Consider the following 20900-nt stretch of genomic DNA (forward strand, 5'->3'; position numbering starts at 1 on the left):
TAGGATATTTTAGATAAATAAATAAACAGCCAGGAAATTTTATTTATTAATATATTGGCTCTCTCATATAAATTTATTGATTTACTTAATAACTTGATTAATTTAAGCTAAATTACTTTAAGATAAGAAAATCAAACCAATTGTTTGTTAAGGAAAGTCTTTGCATATAAAGCACATATTTTTTTCATTTTATTATTCAGACTGCTCAGAAATTACATAACCACATGGAAAGAGTGAAATTTGATCATTCAAGCATGAGAAAAAAAGGAAAAGAAAATTCTACTTTCAAGAATAGATTGGGAAAAAAAGACTGTATGCATATGTGTAACTGAATCACTTTGTTGTATAGCATTAACACAACACTGTAAATCAGCTATACTTCAATAAAAAATACTTTTTTAAAAAAGAATGAATTAATTGAAGACTTTCATACAAATTCTATGAGTGAAATAAATGAAAATATTCAAGTGAGTTCCTTTTATTGACTATACCTAATAATTATCTGAATTTATATCAATTAATTTACTTACTAATACAAATTCAGCTAATTATTAGGTATAATCAATAAGTATGAGGCAAAAATAAATATAAATCTTATTAATGTTGGAGGTTATTTTACTCAGCACATATACATATACTGAAAATCCATGTGAAAATAATTTAAAAGTTGAGAGCACTAAAATAAAACAAGACGCAGTAAAACAATTATCAATAATAGTGAATGCAAAATATTAAATCATCTTTTTCAAAGAAATCACTAAATAATTAGTGAATGAATGAATTCACTAGAGATAATTTTGAAAGTATTTTATCACTCTAATATTCAGCAAAAGATTACATTTTATTGAAGGGGCTAAAATGGAATGCATACTTCACTCAAAATAAAATTTAAAAAAAAATTACTGTGCAACCTCAAAGACAGAAACAAAGTTACAGATGACTTACTAAAAAAAAAAGTGCTAGCACACCTCAGCAAAAAATACTTCAAATGAGGTATTGACCATACATAGGTTATCCTAGATATTCGATGCTAGTGAAATAATGGAAAAAGAATGATTAAAAAAAAAACTCAATAGATGACAATAAGGCATTTAATTCAGTATTCAACTTAAATTGATACTCTAAAATATCAAATATAAAAGTTCTTAATGTAAGAAAAACCATATTTAAATCTAGAATCAAAATCATGTTTTCTGTAATAATACTAGTTATTGACTCTAAATACTTATATAATAACAGGAGTTACCAGTGGTTGTTGCTAAACATTTAACACTGCAGCTCCTGAAACATATCCATCCACCCCTACTCCAACCACCACTCTTCTTTGATTTGTAATATTTCTGGACTTTAAACAGTCCAACCATGGCTAATTTTAAGCTACGACTGCAATGTCACTATGGGAATTGGGAATAGATGCACAAAACTGGCTTTTGCATGGTTGGCTTCAACACACCACTGGGTATTAACTTCTATTGAGTTCTTACTACCTGACAAGCCCATGCTATGGACATAACACATCCTCTTTCATTTAATCTTCACAACAGCCTACAAAGAATGTATTGCTCAATCTTACAATTGAAGAAACTGAGGCTTAGAGAGAGAGAGAGAGAGAGAAAATAATTTGCTGAATTAACTAATGAGTGATAGAGACAGAATTTTAAAATGCTTTAATCACTTTAATTATCATTCTTCATTCATGACCTATTATCAGTAAGGGGTTATGCATGGCCTGATTTGTAAATTAATCAATTCGTTCATCTTCTTATTTGTACTGCAATAAATATCTGTAAAACCGTAATTCCACCCTTAATGAAAATAATGCCAGTAACTTACATCAACCTATGTACTCCTTCCCTTCATGTCTCCTCAGTTCTCCCCAGCAAAGGTAAATACTGAAGTTGGTGTTAATCATTCTCTTTAAGGGTCTCCCTTAATCATTCTCTTTAAAGCCATGTTTAAATCCCAAATATCTCTAAAGAAAACCTTTGATTCTTGACAACTATATTATGTTTCTTTTTAATAATCTTTCAATATACAAAAATATCCTTACTTTAAATATGAGGAAGGTCAGGCTCAAAAAAGTCAAATATAAACTCACAAAGAATTACTTGGCAAATAAACAGATGACATAAAAAGAGTTTTAAAAAAGGTCTTTTATGTCTTTAATGAAAAGACCAATCTTTCCATTAAAATATTCTGCTTCTAAAATAAGGTGATTTTAAATACCAGATAATCAATCAGTAATAAACTATAGCTCAGTACAAATATCAAGGTACTTCCTTACCATCTTTAAAATTAACTGTAATATATGCAATAAAAACAGGGCCCAATCACAAGTATAAAAATATTTGCAGGTTTTTTCTTATCAATGAAAAAAATTAAAGAAGTCAAGAACAAATGGAAGTTTGGTAGACACAAACACACATACATGGTGCTCTTGGGTGGGAAAACTACATACTGTAAAAAACTGTGATAGTTCTGTTGATTAAACAACAAATCAGAACTTAAAGTATTCCCATAATCTGAGAACATATTCGGTGGCTTAATCGCTAAGTCGTGTCCGACTCTTGCAACCCCATGGTCGTAGCCCACCAGGCTCCTCTGTCCATGGGATTTTCCAGGCAAGAATAACGGAGTGGGTTGCCATTTCCTTCTCCAGGGGATCTTCCAGATCCAGGAATTGAACCTGGGTCTCCTGCATCACAGGCAGATTCTTGCATTGCAGGCAGATTCTTTACTAACTGAGTTATGAGGGAAGTCCCAAGAACACATTTAGAAAATAACATTTAGACAAAATTGATTTATAAACATATAATTAAGACTGGAACATTTTTTCAGTCTAATACAAAAAGATTTCAGGGTGTATCTTCATGAACACACAGCATTATTATTATTTTAAAGCTATCATTAATTGAGCTCTTACTAAAAAGTAGTTAAAAGTGCTTGACACATACTATCTGATTTAATCCCTATAACAATTTCATGATGTTTGAAATACTAACTCTAGTTTATTGAAAAGAAAATAAAGAATCAGGTATGTTATGTACAAATTTTTTAAAGAGTTTTTTTTAAACTTTCATAATTGGAGAAAAGACTATTTCATTTTGGAGGAAAAAACATTGCTTTTAGAAATAGAAAAATCTGTGAAATAAGAGAAACTGCAGAGAACATTTAAAATAGACATAAAGACATTCCAAATATTTTAAACCAAAACACCACCATAAAACAAAATTACAAGTCAGCATCTTTAATGAATACAGACGCAAAGATTCTCAACAAAACATTAGCAAACTGAATCCAACAACACATAAAAAAAGACCATACACCATGATCAAGTTGGATTCATCCCAGGGTCAAAAGGATGGTTCAACATACACAAATCAATTAATGTGTCACACCACATCAACAAAAGAAAAGACAAAAATCACATGATTGACTCAAAAGATACAGAAAAAGCATTTGATAAAATTCAACATCCACTCATAATTTAAAACTCTTACAGAAAAGAGTATACAAGGAACATATCTCAATATAATAAAAGTTATTTATGACAAACCTATAGGCTACATAATACTCAACAGTAAAAAGTTGAAAGCCTTTTTGCTAAAATCTGGAACAAGACAAGGATGTCCACTCTCACACTTCTATTCAACATAACATTGAAAGTTCTAGCCATAGCAATCAGATAAGAAAAAAGTAATAAAAGGCATCAAAATCGGAAGAAAAGAGGTAAAACTATCATTATATGCAGATGACATTCTAGATATAGAAAACCCTAAAGCTTCCACACAGAAACCACTAGAATTGATAGTGGTTTCAATTCAGCAAGGTAGCAGGATACAAGAGTAACATGTAGAAATCTGTTGCATTTCCTTACGCTAACAACGAAATATCAAAAAAGGAAAAGTAAAGAATCCCTTTTAAAGTCACATTGAAAAAATAAATTATTTAGGAATAAATCTGACCAAGGAATGAGTGACTTATAATGCTGAGAACTACAAAACACTGCTTATGCAAACTGAAAATGATTCAAAAAATGGAACAACATCCTATTGCTCTTGGATTGGAAGAATTAATATTGTTAAAATGGCTATACAACCCAAAGAATTCTATAGATTTAACACTATCTCTATCAAAATACCCATGCCATTTTTCACAGAACTATAACAAAAAAATCCTAAAATTTGTATGGAGCCATAAAGACCCAGAATTGCCAAAGCAATCCTGAGAAAAAAGAACAAAAGTATAGGCATAACCCTACCAGACTTAGACAATGCTATAAAGTTATAGTAATCAAAGCAGTGTGGTATTGGCAGCAAAACAGACATATAGATCAAAAAAACAGAATCCAGAGTCCAGAAAGAAATCCAGATACCTATGGGCAATTAATCTTTGACAAAAGAGGTAAGGATATATAATGAAGAAAAAATAGTCTGTTCAGCAAGTGGTATTGGAAATGCTGGACAGCCACATGTAAATCAATGAAGTTAGAACACTCCCTTAACATCATACACAATAAACAACTCAAAATGGCTTAAAGACTTAAATATAAGACATGATGCCATAAAACTCCTAGAAGAAAACATAGGCAAAACATTCTCTGACATAAATTGTACCAATGTTTTAAGTTAGTCTCCCAAGGCAATAGAAATAAGCAAAAATAAACAAATGGGATCTAATCAAACTTGCAAATTTTTTCACACTAAAGGAAATAATTAACAAAATGAAAAGACAACCTATGGGAGAAAGTATTCACAAATGATGCAACCAAAAAGGGCTTAATATCCAAAATATACAAACAGCTCATACGACTCAATAACAAAAGAAAACAAACAACCCAATCAAAAAATGGGTAGAAGACCTAAATAGACATTTATCCAAAGACGATATACAGATGGCAACTTGGCAAATGAAAAGATGCTCAACATCACTAGTTATTAGAGAAATGCAAATCAAAACTACAATGAGGTACCAAGTCACAGTGGTCGAAACGGCCATCACTCAAGTCTACAGATAACAAATGCTGGAGGGGTGTGGAGAAAAGGGAGCCCTCCAGCACTGCTGGTGGGACATAAACTGGTGCAGTCACTATGGAAAACAATACTGAGGTTCCTTAAAAAACTAAAAATAGAGCTACCATATGATCCAACAACCCCACTCCTGGGCACATAACCAGAAAAGACAAAAACTCTATTTCAAAAAGACACACACCCCGATGTTCACAGCAGTATTATTTACAATAGCCAAGACATGGAAGCAAACTGAACGTCCATCAACAAAAAAATGGATAAGGAAGACGTAGTGTGTGTGTAGTAGTCATTCCACTGTGTGGAATACTAGTAAGCCATGAAAAAGAATGAAATAATGCCATCTGCAGCGACAAGGACAGACCTAGGGATGATCACACGAAGTGACACAAGTCAGAAAGAGAAAGACAAACACCGTATGATATTACTTATATGTGGAATCTACACTATAACAAATAAACTTATTTACAAAACAGAAACAGACCCACAGACAAAGAAAGCAAACTTATGGTTACCAAAGGGGAAAGGGAGTGGAGGAAAAGTCTGGGATTAGCAGATACAAACTACTATTTATAGAACTCAGACTACTGTATAGCACAGGGAATTATATTCAATATCCTGCAATAAACCACAATAGAAAAGAATATGAAAAAGAATATATATATCTGAAATCACTCTGCTTTATACCAGAAACTAACATTGTAAATCAACTATATTTCTATTTAAAAATTTTAATAAAAAATTTTTAAATATATACTGAAATCACATAAGACAGAAATTTGTTACAACCATTATTAATGTTACAAATAATTTGTTTAGTTCTATATCTCATTTCACACAACTAAATCTATCTCAGATAGAATATAATTAATCATTTCCAAAATAAATTTTTAAAATGATGAACTATAAGAACATATTTGTACTAATGCTAAGATAAGTTTTCTACATAAATCAAGAAACAAAGATGGATTACAAGCATGTTTTCGAGTTTGAATAACTCTTTTAAATTGCTGAAATTTTATTTGAAAACCAAAATATTTGGGATAAATGTAAATGATTTTAAAACCTACAATGCAGAATAACTGAAAAAAATGAAATACCGCTACATCTACTCAGATTCCACTTGATAGTCAAAAGAAACAAAAGAAAGTCTACTTGTAAAATAATCAAATATTATATTACAAATATAAGCTATTTTATAGAAAAATGCACCACTTCACTAATAAAAATATAATCATAATGTTATATACCTATTAAACTAATAATCATAAAAACTGGGCTTCCTGGTGGTCCAGTGGTTAAGAATCCAATGCAGGGGACATGGGTTTGATCCCTGGTGCAGGAAGATCCCATATGTTGTGAGGCAACTAAGCCCAAGCACCACAAGTACTGAGCCTCACGCCACAACTACTGAAGCCTGTGCACCTGGAGCCCACGCGCTGCAACCAAAGAAGCCACCACAATCAGAAGCCCATGCACTGCATGAACAGCAGCTCCTGGTCGCCGTAACGAGAGAAAGCCTAAACACAGCAACAAGACCCAGAGCAGTCAAAAATAAATAAAAATAAATGTTTCAAAAACCATAAAAAGTGTTTATTAATTAAGTATATAATAAGCACTGGGCATCTTGTTTCACTTACTATTTATAATAAGCCTACTAGATAGTTATCATCATCCCACACTTTACTGATGAGAAAATGAAAGCTCAGAAAGGTTATGTGAGACTTTCTCAGGCATATAACCAGACAGCAGCACATGTAAAATCGTGAAGCCACTAGTCCAACCCCAAAGATCTTTTCCTTTTCCTCACCCTATGCTATGAGTCAAACACAAAACTATAATAAACTAAGGTTTAATTACCAATCTGGTAAAGTTATGGGAGAAAATTGTACTCATAAATTGTTGTAGACATTATTAATGTTTTATAGCTTTCAAGCAGAAAATCTTACAATATATATAACAAGATACAAGATGATCGTATTCCACAGTATAATCATCCCTGGTATACCCTCAAAGAAATAATACAAACCAGGAAAAGGTGGGTAAGGCATGTACCCATAAAGAAAAATTGTAATGGGAAAAATATATAAACAACTGAAGTGTCCAGTAGAGCCTTCTTCCACATTTCAATATAATAGTACCAGAGTGTCCGATATCCTCAACATTTTCGTTAATGGTCAGCAGATGGGAATGTAAATGAAATAGTCTTAAAAGAAAAGGAGGAAGATAACTTACACCATTCATAACCATTTCAAAAATAAACACACATAAAATGAGAAAAATAAGATAAATTTAAAGTGATATGGCCTATTTTTCTCTAAAGTTACTTAACTTTATAACAAATTAAGTTTGAGCATACATCTGACTATGCTATATAATATTTTGGAATTTTTGCTAATACATTGCATTAATGGCCTCATTATTTGTGAGACCTTTGTTTCCTGGTGATATGGAATGAACTGTGTCACCCTAAAGTTTATTTATATGTTGAAATTCTAGGCCCCAGTGTGACTATGAGCCTTTAAGGAAGTAGTTAAGGTTAAATGAAGTCAGAAGGGTGGTATGTGTGTTTGTTGCTCAGTCATGTCCGACTCTGTATGACCCCATGGACTGCAGTCCACCTCGCTCCTCTATCCATGTGGGGTCCTGACCTAATGGGACTGGTGTCCCTATAAAAAAAAGAGACTAGAGAGTCACCTGTGCACAGAGTAAAGGCCAAGTGAGAAGACAGTAAGAAGACAGCCCTGACTACAAGCTGAAGAAGCCTCAGAAGAATCCTATCTGACCATGTGTGTGTATGAATGCTACCTGACCACACACACACGTGTGTGTGTGAGTGTGTGCACTTTCCCGCCCAGTCCTGGGATTGCTGACTCATATGGTAGTTTTATTCCTAGTTTTTTAAGGAATCTCCATTGTTGTTTAGTCGCTAAGTCATGTCCAACTCTTTGCAACCCCATGGACTATAATCTGTCCATGGAATTTTTCAGGCAAGAATATTGAAGCGGTTTCCATTTACTACTCTGGGGGATCTTCCTAACCCAGAGATTGAACCTGCATCTCTTACATCTCCTGCATTGACAAGCAGATTCTTTACCACTGGGCCACGTGGGAAGCCCAACAGTTATGAAGACTATATGGTATCTTTTTCATTTGATCTGTTTAGTTAATCCTCTTTTATTGGTTGCTTCAATTTACTTCCACTATCTCAAGCATGGTGACATCATTAGACATGGGCCCAAAAGAGCTGGAACTATTTTTAGCTATAAGAAACACAAGTCTTAGTTTTTTTTATACTGTATCATTTGATCTATATATTGTAGCAGGTAAAGGAATATATATTATACAGCTGGAGGGTTAAACACAGTAGAGTAGTGAAACCTTTAAGCTTTTATCTCTTTAATTTGGTATTGATCCTGAGTACGTATATTTCAGGGCTTCCCAGGTGGAGTTAGTGGTAAAGAATCCACCTGTCAATGCAGGATACTTAAGAGACATGGATTCAATTCCCGGTCAGGAAGATCCTCTGAAGGAGGGCATGACAACCCACTCCAGTATTCTGGAGTATCCAGTATTCTCCAGTATCATGGAGAATCCCATGGACAGAGGAGCCTGGCAGGCTACAGTCCATAGCATCACAAAGAGTCAGGCATGACTAAAGTGACTTAGCACACATGCACGCATGGTATATTCCATTCCTTTAAGCATAAGATTCTGTATTTAGCTATTATTAGATACAAGGAATTATTACTTGTTTATGCTCGGAACATGCATATGCTCAGAAAAAGTTCAGGCTCACAGAATTTAAGAAGAGAACATTACAATTTATTTACATTTTGTAATTATAATGAATTCAATAATTGGGTATCCTCTTTCTCATTATTTTTAAAAATTACTATCTATCCCCATATTTTTACTTTCTTAATAGAAATAATATCAAATATATACTGAATATAGTAAATCAACTATATTTCAATAAAAAGGAAAAAACATTTTGACTGCAAAAAATGAAAACTCAACATAAATATATATATATTAAGTACTAAACAACTGCTATGTGCCAAACACTACTTTAAATGCTTTAAATACATGCTATATTATTTAATGCCTCTCATATATTGCAGTTCATATGGAACAAGAAAAGTAACAAACACTAGTGGGTTTCAAATTTTAAAATATATTGATTTTCTTAAAGACATCTATATTCTAATAATCCCACATCTTGCCACAATAATAATAGCAACTCTGATAAGAACAAGTTCTACTTACACAGTATTTGTGAACAAATACTACATAAACTATAATTTACATATTTTCAAATTTTACTTTGTAAGAAAGAAATTACTATACCACAAAAGGATAAAGAGAAATTAAGATTAAATTTCACAAGTGCAAATTGGCATAAGATAGAAGGAGAATTCAGATCTCCTGGGCCAATTGTATTCTTTCCCCTGTGGAGAATGAGAAATAAAGAAAGGTTCACAACTGCAGAAGTTTAGAAAACCACTTGGGTAGACTCTAGGCTGGGCAGAAGCTATAAGTCCAAAGAGAAAAAGAAATCTCTACCCAGGTGGCTCAGCAGTAAAGAATCCATCTGGCAATGAGCCTGCTAATAAAGGAGAAGCAGGTTCAATCCCCTGGAGAAGGAAATAGCAACCCACTCCAATATTCTTGCCTTGGAAATCCAATGGACAGAGGAGCCTGGCAGGCTACAGTCCATGGGGTTGCAAGAGTGGGACATGAATAAGGGACTAAACAACACACAAGAATTAGCTCCAGTTTTGGCATTAAACAGTATCCTTCTGTTTTAAGAGCTTGACTCTCCACCTGTGAAGCACTCAGGAAATACCATACATAGTAACTGATAAATAAAAACAGCTGATCTGACAGGTAGGAACACTATGTTCTGTCCTTTACCTCTAGGACCTGAAATCCCTTAGCATAGTACCTTTCACTCCAAATATGTCTCTATTTGCATAATTATTGTATGATTAGAATGTATAATATATTATGAAGTAGTAAATATAAAATGTTTATATCACTTCAGTTTAGTTGCTCAGTCGCGTCTGACTCTGCGACCCCATGGACTGTAGCCTACCAGGCTCCTCCATCCATGGGATTTTCCAGGCCAGAGTACTGGAGGGGGTTGCCATTTCTTTCTCCAGAGATCTTCCCGACCCAGGGATCGAACCTGGGTCTCCCACATTGTAGACAGATGCTTTACCGTCTGAGCCACCAGGGAAGTCACTTTAAGTAGACCATAAGTGTATAAAAAGCTAGGAAACATTCTCAGATGATTTCACATATAAGTGGGCTGCCAACAGGTTGGTGAAATTGCTAAAAACTGAAAGTTAAGTACAAAAGTCCAAAAAGGATTGTAAATACAAACATCAAAAATAGATTTCTTTTATCAAATGTATACACATTAACTACTGGGAGGCACTGATTCTAAGAATTTCCTTTAAACTCTTATCCTTTGATTCTCCTTTACTTAGATCATCCTATGATCACCTGGCAAGGAACAGACATACTAGTTTCCAAGGAAATGCAATAACTTAGTCTCTAAAATATTTTAACAGGATGTTAATAGAGGCACATCAAGAAAGACTTTACTTTCAGTGATTATCTATAAACCAAGAGTAAGACGAAAATATATTTCCTTAATAGTATAATTAAAACTCCCTGGGCAAAGGAAAATCTAAAGGGAAAACAAGGTTTAGGAGACATACTGAATTTTTGGCACAAATACACTTGGAAAATTACTCAATTTTTCACTGACATTATTTTTAAAGAAATTAAACTGTATTCTAGTATGAAAATTATTCAACAATTTTCACAATTTTAGAAAGAATTCAAACTTCTGCTGATGTGGTCAATCTCATAATTAAAGAGAAGATAAAATTTTCTAACGGAAAGAGCATATCCAAAAATGACCTCAACTCAATAGAAATATTATCAGTATATTAAGGTTTTCAAAAATAAGACAAACAAAAAAATCAATAACAAGTCTTAACTCATAATTGAAGTAGTTCCTCAGATAAGCTCAATCACATCCAAAACAATCAGAATAAAATTTAAGGTTTCTTTTGGTAGCTTAAAACACTATCATCAATATAAAACATTTTAAAATATAAACAAATCCTGAGTTTATTTTAAATATTGACAATTCTGTTACCTGAAATGAATCAAACACAAATTTCTATTTTGTAACCTAAATATTCAAGATTTGCATCTTTTCCTTCCATTTTCAAATTGTGTATTACCAAGACATGAGCAGATCAGAAGTCCCACCTATTAAAAGCTATCAATACAATCCAGCTCTAAACAGCTCTAATAACATTTGTTAATTTTTATGAAGAGATAATAGAAGGAATTCTCTTTAACTCTCAACTTTGTCAGAAGGAGATGATTTGATACTTTCTCCCTCTAAACTGCATTTAATGTACAAAAGTAGATCAATGGGATTAAAAAGGGTAAAAGACAAACCAAAACAAATAATTTTACACAGGCCCCAAAATTAAGAGTTCAGAGTATAACATAATAAAAAAATTCCTTCTAAATCAATTTTTTACTATTAATTACTATCATTCATTGAGCTTCTAAAATAGTTTAATACTTTTTAAAAATTGCACTAATTAAGTAAATTATTTTATAATGAGCAAATAGGATGTTTTATTCATTATAAAACACAAATAATTAAAATCCCTCTTCCCCCTTATTCATCACAATATACCTTCTCTTACTGGCTCACTGGTTGACCCTCCTTTTAGACTCAGCATCCTGGAGAAGCCATTGGAAAGAGTAGAGAAAATGCCACGGATGAAATATCCCTGCTGCTCAGACTCCACTGACCCCACTGAAGTTGGCCACCGTCTAACAAATCTGACACTGGAGCGGGGTTCTGGCTCTGAAAGAGATCTGCTGAATGGAACCCGAAGTGACTGAGTGTTTACCAGGTTCTGCTTCTCCATTGATGTCCCAAGGACTTCATTGCCAGAGGAAGAAATATTATCCCCAACCATCTTTGGCAGGACTGCTTGTTGTGGTGGTTCATCCAAGTCTCCTTTATTATTTTCCAATTGCTCCTTTTTGTCCCCTTTCAACCTTAAGCTGTGGTGTGTTTGCCACCGATAAGCACCCAGTGGCTTTCCTAGACTGGAAACAGCCTGTTCATTTTTCTTCCTCTTGCTTTTCACTGGACCACGCCATGGATAACTCTTTAAGCTTGTTCCTATCTCTGAGTGTGCATAAGCAGGTTCTGACAAAGATCTTCGATAGCTTGGAGGACACGGTGATGTTTGTCTCTTAAAGATGCTCATCTTCCATGACTCCATTTTTTAACAACTTCTTGAAACTTTAAATTTTTTGCTCTGCAGTCTTTGCAGTTGAACCACACTTGTCCGTGCAGTCCAAAATATTCAACTGCTTAAACAGCTTTCTTTGTGTGGCTTTGAACCACAGCAGATGTTGCTGCTTAAGAACTGGTGTCATGTTATTACCCCCATTTTCCCAGATCTCCAAAATTTCAGCAAGCACCCAAAAATCTCCTGTCTGAAGCAAATTATCTTCAGAATACAGCAAAAGAAGATCATCTCACTTCCTGCAGTAGGTTACATTTCTGCACTGAGTTTTCAGGAAATTTTTTTTTTTTTTTTTTTTAAAAAAATGAGAAGTGAAATAAAAGCAACAAAAAAAACCCACAGACACCTTTGGGGACCAATAGCAGTTAAGTGTTCACTATGTGAATGATATTGGGTTAAAAACGGATTGTGAAAGTACTCAAGCTGACTTACACACTTTCCAGAAGAAGAAGAAAAAACTTGCCTAAAAGTCTGCTCTCTAAGTGACAGCTCTTCAGGATAGTTTTTAAAGTTGGCATTTCAAGAAAATTCTTGCTATTTATGCCACAACTTCTCTCAAAGTTAATATTGTTTTACAACCAATAGGTAAAGTTTTGTGCAAGAGGCATTGCAAAGATGAGGGGAAAAGGACAAAAGAATGCCAAAATATAAAGCCATTTTTAATGTAAACATACTAGGGAGAATTTTAAAAGCACAAGTGGACAGAAAAAAGAAAAGGGATAGTGGATACTTGCTATGAACTATAGCAAAGGAAAAGGAAAATCTTAAGGCAACATCTTGTGGGAACTGGAACACAGGAAAGTACATACTTAAATGATTTCTAAAAGGGAAAAGTTTGCTTTATAAATCTAATTGGGGTAAGTTGTCTGGAAAAATATTCCCTATCTATTTAACCAGAAAAATTCCTTTATTCCTCTTTGTGCTATTTGCAACCTAAAAAAAAAAAAAAAAAAGAGCTGACTACTTAAAATTTTATTAAAGCAAAGTACCTTATATTGAACCAAGATCATGAATGCCAAGTTTTTTTGCTGGTTAATTTTTTTTTCAACTGTCAGCTCATAAACTCCTGAAAATAGGGGTTTCAAATGGAAAGCCTGACAGACTTAAGACCATCAATAAAAGAGATAAAACATGGCAATCAGATCACTTTGCAAGCTGCATAAAAGATGATGATTTCATATGGAAAACTAAAAAACCATCCATTTGTAGAATATGTACAATGAAAAAACAGTTCTTAACTAAGTCTCTTTCTTATTATTGCCAAACAGTAAAGTTAGTAACATATCTATTCTTTGAAACATGTTAAAATGTTCTAGTTATTTCCATTATCATAAAATAATGATCTCATCTTCATTTGTTTATATAGTCTCTAAATTTACACATTTCTGTACTAAGTAAGTGTTGAAGTACTCAGCTTTCCCAAAAGTATAATAAATCAAATTAGAGTATATTACAATCATAAAATTTTCTCTTGGCTTAAAAAAGACACTTAGAAATGTGAATCTGCAAAAAGAGAAAAACAATAAACATTAAGTTCTAATCTCTACTTATGACACATCACACAATCCACCAAAACTAATCTGTGATGGAAAATAAACCTAAATGTAAAATATAAACTGATAAAGCTTATAAAGGACATCACAAGAGAATATTTTTGTGAACTGAGGATAGGCAAAAATTTCTTGGGATTAAAAAAAAAAGTAATAACTGGACTTCCCTGGTGGTCCAGTGCTCAGGAATCCACCTGCCAGCGCAGGGGACACTAGTTCGATCCCTGATCTGGGAAGATTCCACAGGCCGCAAGGCAACTAAGTCCAAGCACCACAACTACTGAATCTGCATTCTAGAGCGCATGAACCACAACTACAGAGCCTGTGCACCGACAGCCTGTCCTCTGCAACAAAAGAAGCCATCGCAAAAGGAAGCCCACACACCACAACAAAGAATAGCCCCTGCTTGCCACAACTGAAAGCCCAGATGCAGCACTGAAGGCCTAGTGCGACCAAAAATAAAATAAAGTAAGTTTTATAAAAAGTAGTAACCATGATAGGAAAACATTAATAACTATGAATTCCTAAAAATTAAAACCTTAATACGTCTAGAAGACAATCAATAAGCAGTCAGTAAGCAAGCTACAAAATGGGAGAATATATTCACAATAAAATGTCTTACAATTTGTACCACAAAATGTAAAATTGAGAAGGAAATGGCAACCCACGCCAGTATTCTTGCCTGGAAATCCCATGGACGGAGGAGCCTGGTGGGCTACAGTCCACGGGGTTGCAAAGAGTCGGACACGACTAGGAAGAGAGAGTTGAACAGACCCTTCATGAAGAAAGTTATATGAATGGTCAATAAGCATAGTGGGAAATGTACTCAACATCATTAGGACTGAGAGAAAAGCAAATTAAAGCCAATAATGAGATATCATTCACTAAAACAGCTAACACTTAAACGGCTAATAACACCAGATGGTGGTGAGGATGTGGAGCAACCAGAAATCTCATAATCAGTCATGAAGTCGTGAAATGATACAATTGCTACGGAACAAATTTGACAATTTTATTTTCACAAGATAAACATACATTTATCCAATGCACATCAGTTCCACTCATAAGCATTTACTCAAGAGAAAAGAAAATACACAAACTTGTACTTCATGTTCACAGCAGCTTTATTTACGAAACCCATAAACTGAAAACAACCCAAATGTCTATCACAGTAGACTGGATAAACAAACTGTGATGGTTTCATACACTGTATACAACTCAGCTATAAAAAGAATAAACTACTAATAACAAAACAATGTGAATGAAAACCACAGATATTATACCAACAAAAGAAACTAGACACAAAAGAGCACATGCTGTATGATTCCATTTCTACAGAGTTCTAATAGGCTAAATTAATTTTTAACAGGGGGAAAAAATCAACAAAGCAGTTGTCAGTGGTGGAAAGCATTATTAACAAGAAAGGGGCACCAGGAAACTTTCTAGGGTTAAGGAAATTTTCTTAATCTTGATATACATGTGAATATGGGTATATTTGTCAAGACTCATCCAATTGTTCTCAAGATTTATGCATTTTCCCGTAATTAAGTTTTACCTTTAAAGAACTGCAAATACTACGGTTAGTAGGTTTACTTATCTAATATAATGACTTAGCAATTCTGAAAGCACTTTCCATGTATTTAAGACTTGAGAAAAGAAGTAAATGTATTGAAGATAATGAATGAATATGGATGAATACATACATAGAGACAGACCTACCAATACTGGAACAAACCAATACTATACACCTCCAGATATGTTGAACTGTGAAAGCATAGCTTGTGATTTATTCCTGTAAAAAAAAAAAAATGCATAACCTAAATCTAATCACAAGCAGCATCAGATAACCTTGAATAAAGAAGATCTATGAAATAACTATATCCTTTGCTTCAAAAGTGTCAAGGTCAGAAAAATAAGAGAAAAGCTATAGAACTGTTGTAATTCAAGAGACTAAGGAGAAACAATGAAAAGTAATGCATAATTTTGGATCTGATCCTAAAATGGGGAGAAAAGCTATAAAACAAACATTATTGGGATAACTGACAAAATCTGAATATGGACTATTGTTAGATAATAGAATATTAAGATTTCTCATTTTCATTATGAAAGAGAATATTATTATTCTTAGGAAATTCCCACTGAAGTATTTTGGGATCTTAGAGGCATGATGTTTCCAATTTACCCTCAAATGACTCAGGGAAAAACTACACATATAAAGGTATATAAAATATGACCAAACAAACAGGGTAAACTGTACATAATTATTGAATCTAGGGGAGTCCCTTGGACTGCAAGGAGATCCAACCAGTCCATTCTAAAGGAGATCAGTCCTGGGTGTTCTTTGGAAGGAATGATGCTAAAAGCTGAAACTCCAGTACTTTGGCCGCCTCATGTGAAGAGTTGACTCACTGGAAAAGACTCTGACGCTGGGAGGGATTGGAGGCAGGAGGAGAAGGGGATGACAGAGGATGAGATGGCTGGATGGCATCACCGACTCGATGGGCGTGAGTTCAAGTGAACTCCGGGAGTTGGTGACGGACAGGGAGTTGTGGCATGCTGCAATTCATGGGGTCGCACAGTCGGACACGACTGAGTGACTGAACTGAACTGAAAGGGTCCCTGGTAGCTTAGTGGTAAAGAATCTGCCTGAAATGCAGGAGATGCAGGAGACACAGGTTTGATTTCTGAGTCAGGAAGATCTCGGAGAGAAGGAAATGGCAACCCACTCCAGTATTCTTGCCTGCAAAACTCCATAGACAGAGGAGCCTGGTGGGCTACAGTCAGTGCGGTCACAAAGAGTTGGACATGACTGAGTGCCTGTGCACGTGCACACACACACACAGACACACCCACACAAAGGGTATATACAAGTTTCTCCTATGCTTGCAAATATTCTCTAGGCTTGAAATTACTTCAAAATAAGACATTACACACGTAAATTTTTTTAATTTCAAAATTACTTCCTTTGGGTCTATAACAAATATTTTATTATTAATACTGTAATGGTCCCTATTTCAGAATATCTTTTGAGTAATACTAATAAGAAAATATCTAATTTCACAGGTTTCATGAGAGGGAAGTTAATCAAGATCACCCTATTAAAACACCTCAGTAAAAATTAAAACTACGATTTTGAGAAAAGTTGCACTGTAAGAGTAGAACTTAAGCCCCATAATTAACACTGTAAAATTCAGAGACTCAGTGTTATATGAGAAAATACTTTTACACACTAAATAGGTAAGGTAAGAATAATTATACTAGTTTCTAAACTCATCAACCCAATTCTTTCAAGGAGCTACTACAATTCTTCTTACCATAAACTTCCCTATTTAAAGGAATATGGAAGTGGAAAATATTAAATAGCACATAAAAGATTCAAGCAAAATCAGAAAGCGAAAGAAACACAGAGTGAGGAAGTGACAGTCTCTAAGTAGGGATAATCAAAGAAATGAAGAAATTCACCTCTCTTAGAGTTGGCTAAAGTTGGATTTGGCAAATGTTTCAGATTCTCTTCTATCGTTATGATAGCCTAATATCATTTGTTAGTTATTTCTCCAAGTTTTGTCTTTCACCTGAATTTAAGACAATCACTTGACACCTGCATTCTCTAAATTTTATCAAATGTATACAACAAATTTATAATTTTTAAGAAAAGATTCCAAGTTTTATAATTTTTTAATTAGAAACTATGACACTACCACTGAACTACCACATTCATTATGAATCCTAATATAAAAATTGGCTACTGATTAAAGTGTCTTAACAAGAACACTACTGCCACCTCAAGTATCAGCTAATTATTATTCACCTCCTTAATATATAATTTGTAATATTTAAAGCACAGCTTTAAGAATCACTCTAGTTGCTTAGCCAAAAGAAACATCTGAATTCTCTAAATATACAAGTATTTATATTGGTATGGGGCCATTTTTAAAATGGTTATTGAGTACACATATCAGGCACTGAACTAAGACTAGAGGAACAAAAACGAACAAAAAATACACTGTCCCTGCCCTGCTGAAACTGCCAGCTAACCAGGAAGGACTGATAGTAAGCAAGGGAGTCTACAGAATGCTCGGAAAGTGTGATGCAAGGAAATTTTTAACCATGTCTAATTTGAATGCAGAGTTCCAAAGAATAGCAAGGAGAGATAAGAAAGCCTTCCTCAGTGATCACTGCAAAGAAATAGACAAAAACAACAGAATGGGAAAGACTAGAGATCTCTTCAAGAAAATCAGAGATACCAAGGGAACATTTCATGCAAAGATGGGCTCGATAAAGGACAGAAATGGTATGGACCTAACAGAAGCAGAAGATATTAAGAAGAGGTGGCAAGAATACACAGAAGAACTGTACAAAAAAGATCTTCATGACCCAGATAATCACACTAGTGTGATCACTCACCTAGAGCCAGACATCCTGGAATGTGAAGTCAAGTGGGCCTTAGAAAGCGTCACTACAAACAAAGCTAGTGGAGGTGATGAAATTCCAGTTGAGCTATTTCAAATCCTGAAAGATGAGGCTGTGAAAGTGCTGCACTCAATACGCCAGCAAATTTGGAAAACTCAGCAGTGGCCACAGGACTGGAAAAGGTCAGTTTTCATTCCAATCCCAAAGAAAGGCGATGTCAAAGAATGCTCAAACTACCGCACAATTGCACTCATCTCACACGCTAGTAAAGTAATGCTTAAAATTCTCCAAGCCAGGCTTCAGCAATACGTGAACCGTGAACTTCCAGATGTTCAAGCTGGTTTTAGAAAAGGCAGAGGAACCATAGATCAAATTGCCAACATCTGCTGGATCATGGAAAAAGCAAGAGAGTTCCAGAAAAACATCTATTTCTGCTTTATTGACTATGCCAAAGCCTTTGACTGTGTGGATCACAATAAACTCTGGAAAATTCTGAAAGAGATGGGAATACCAGACCACCTGACCTGCCTCTTGAGAAACCTGTATGCAGGTCAGGAAGCAACAGTTAGAACTGGACATGGAACAACAGACTGGTTCCAAATAAGAAAAGGTATATGTCAAGGCTATATATTGTCACCCTGCTTATGAGAAACGCTGGGCTGGAGGAACACAAGCTGGAATCAAGACTGCCGGGGGAAATATCAATCACCCTCAGACATGCAGATAACACCACCCTTATGGCAGAAAGCAAAGGACTAAAGAACCTCTTGATAAAAGTGAAAGAGGAGAGTGAAAAAGTTGGCTTAAAGCTCAACATTCAGAAAACTAAGATCATGGCATCCAGTCCCATCACTTCATGGCAAATAGATAGGGAAACAGTGGAAACACTGGCTGACTTTATTTTTCTGAGCTCCAAAATCACTGCAGATGGTGATTGCAGCCATGAAATTAAAAGACACTTACTCCTGGGAAGGAAAGTTATGACCAACCTAGACAGCATATTAAAAAGCAGAGACATCACTTTGTCAACAAAGGTCCGTCTAGTCAAGGCTACAGTTTTTCCAGTGGTCATGTATGGATGTGAGAGTTGGAGTATAAAGAAAGCTGAGCACTGAAGAATTGATGCTTTTGAATTGTGGTGTTGGAGACAACTCTTGAGAGTCCCTTGGGCTGCAAGGAGATCCAACCAGTCCATCCTAAAGGAGATCAGTCCTGGATGTTCATTGGAAGGACTGATGTTGAAGCTGAAACTCCAATACTTGGGCCTCCTGATGCAAAGAGCTGACTCATTTGAAAAGACCCTCATGTTGGGAAAGATTTAGAGCAGGAGGAGAAGGGGACGACAGAGGATGAGAAGGTTGGATGGCATCACCGACTCAATGAACATGGGTTTGGGTGAACTCTTGGAGTTGGTAATGAACAGGGGGGCCTGGGGTGCTGCGGTTCATGGGGTCGCAAAGAGTTGGACACAACTGAGCGACTGAACTGAACTGAAGGCACAAGGGATAGAACCAATTTCTTTCCAGTTCTCTTGATCTTGAGATTATACTGTTATACTCAATTCTACTATGTCATGCAACATACATTTCTAAAAATCATCACACTTTACAAATTCGACAATAAAACTTCAAGGCTTTTGAGGCAGGTGGGTTTGGGAAGAAACATTTAGAAACAATGACACATAAAAAAAGATAAGCTAATAAAAACTGTAGACCATTTTGCACATGTTAAATGGTTAAGAAAAGCCTAAATGCTAAAATAAATACATCATGTTACTTTAAAAAAAACCCCTGAAGTTTGCCTGTAGAAGTGGGCATCAGAAGGGTTGTGGCTTTTTCGTTTTTGTGACATGATGGAAGGAGGGTTATCTGAAATCTAAATGACAGCTGTAACGCTTAAGTGGACAGATGTGGCTCATAACAAGTGTGGGGAATTGAGGTAGCTGGTAGCTGGTCAAGATGTATGCCTTTCAATATCTCCTACAGTATCATGCTTTACTTGGATACAGTTTTTGGTATGTAGCTAACATTTCCCAACAAACGGCACATAAGCAAACACAAAATTCATGTAACGCTCCAACTGTTCCCTACTATCCATCACATGATACACATCCTCATTTTCAAAAGAAGCATGACATAAAATAAATTTCAATTTAAAAAACTTTTGAAAAACTCCTGAAACATAAAATAATAATAATTTTCTTTTTTAAACACCAAAAATAAAGCATGATAGTAGAGCTGACTATATCTTCTCTTTTCCTTAATACTGGTATGGTATTAAAAAAAAAAAAAAAAAAACAGGTAAAAATATCAACAGGAAGCCTTACCATTGGAAGGCACAATAAATGCACAGGGTTTGAAATAGTTCTTGAACTAAGTATATTCCACTCTTTAGTTCAAACTTTTCACTTTTTTCTTTCTCCTCAGAAAGACCAGAACAATAACAACGAAGGGATCAAACTCAAGATGTGGGCACAAAGACCAAGCGTAAAGATAATGCAACAGACCTGCTTCTAGGCCAATGCTTCTCATGCTTTAGGGTATGAATGAATC

General features: G+C 34.8%; 1 protein-coding gene across 3 annotated transcripts in view; it reads right to left on the reverse strand.

Annotated features, from left to right (window-relative positions):
* Positions 1–20900, reverse strand: part of RASAL2 (RAS protein activator like 2) — a 401507-nt gene that overhangs the window by 241183 nt on the left and 139424 nt on the right. Inside the window, exon 1 of one of the 3 annotated variants that reach the window (XM_070384882.1) lies at positions 11761–11967. The exons of the other annotated variants lie outside the window; for them this stretch is intronic. Coding sequence (XP_070240983.1) covers positions 11761–11806 — 46 coding nt within the window. The 5' untranslated portion in view covers positions 11807–11967. Of the gene's footprint in view, positions 1–11760; positions 11968–20900 lie in introns of those variants that run through there. 3 annotated transcript variants of the gene reach the window in all.

Source organism: Bos mutus, chromosome 16 (genome assembly GCF_027580195.1).
Source record: "Bos mutus isolate GX-2022 chromosome 16, NWIPB_WYAK_1.1, whole genome shotgun sequence".
Lineage (NCBI taxonomy): Eukaryota > Metazoa > Chordata > Mammalia > Artiodactyla > Bovidae > Bos > Bos mutus.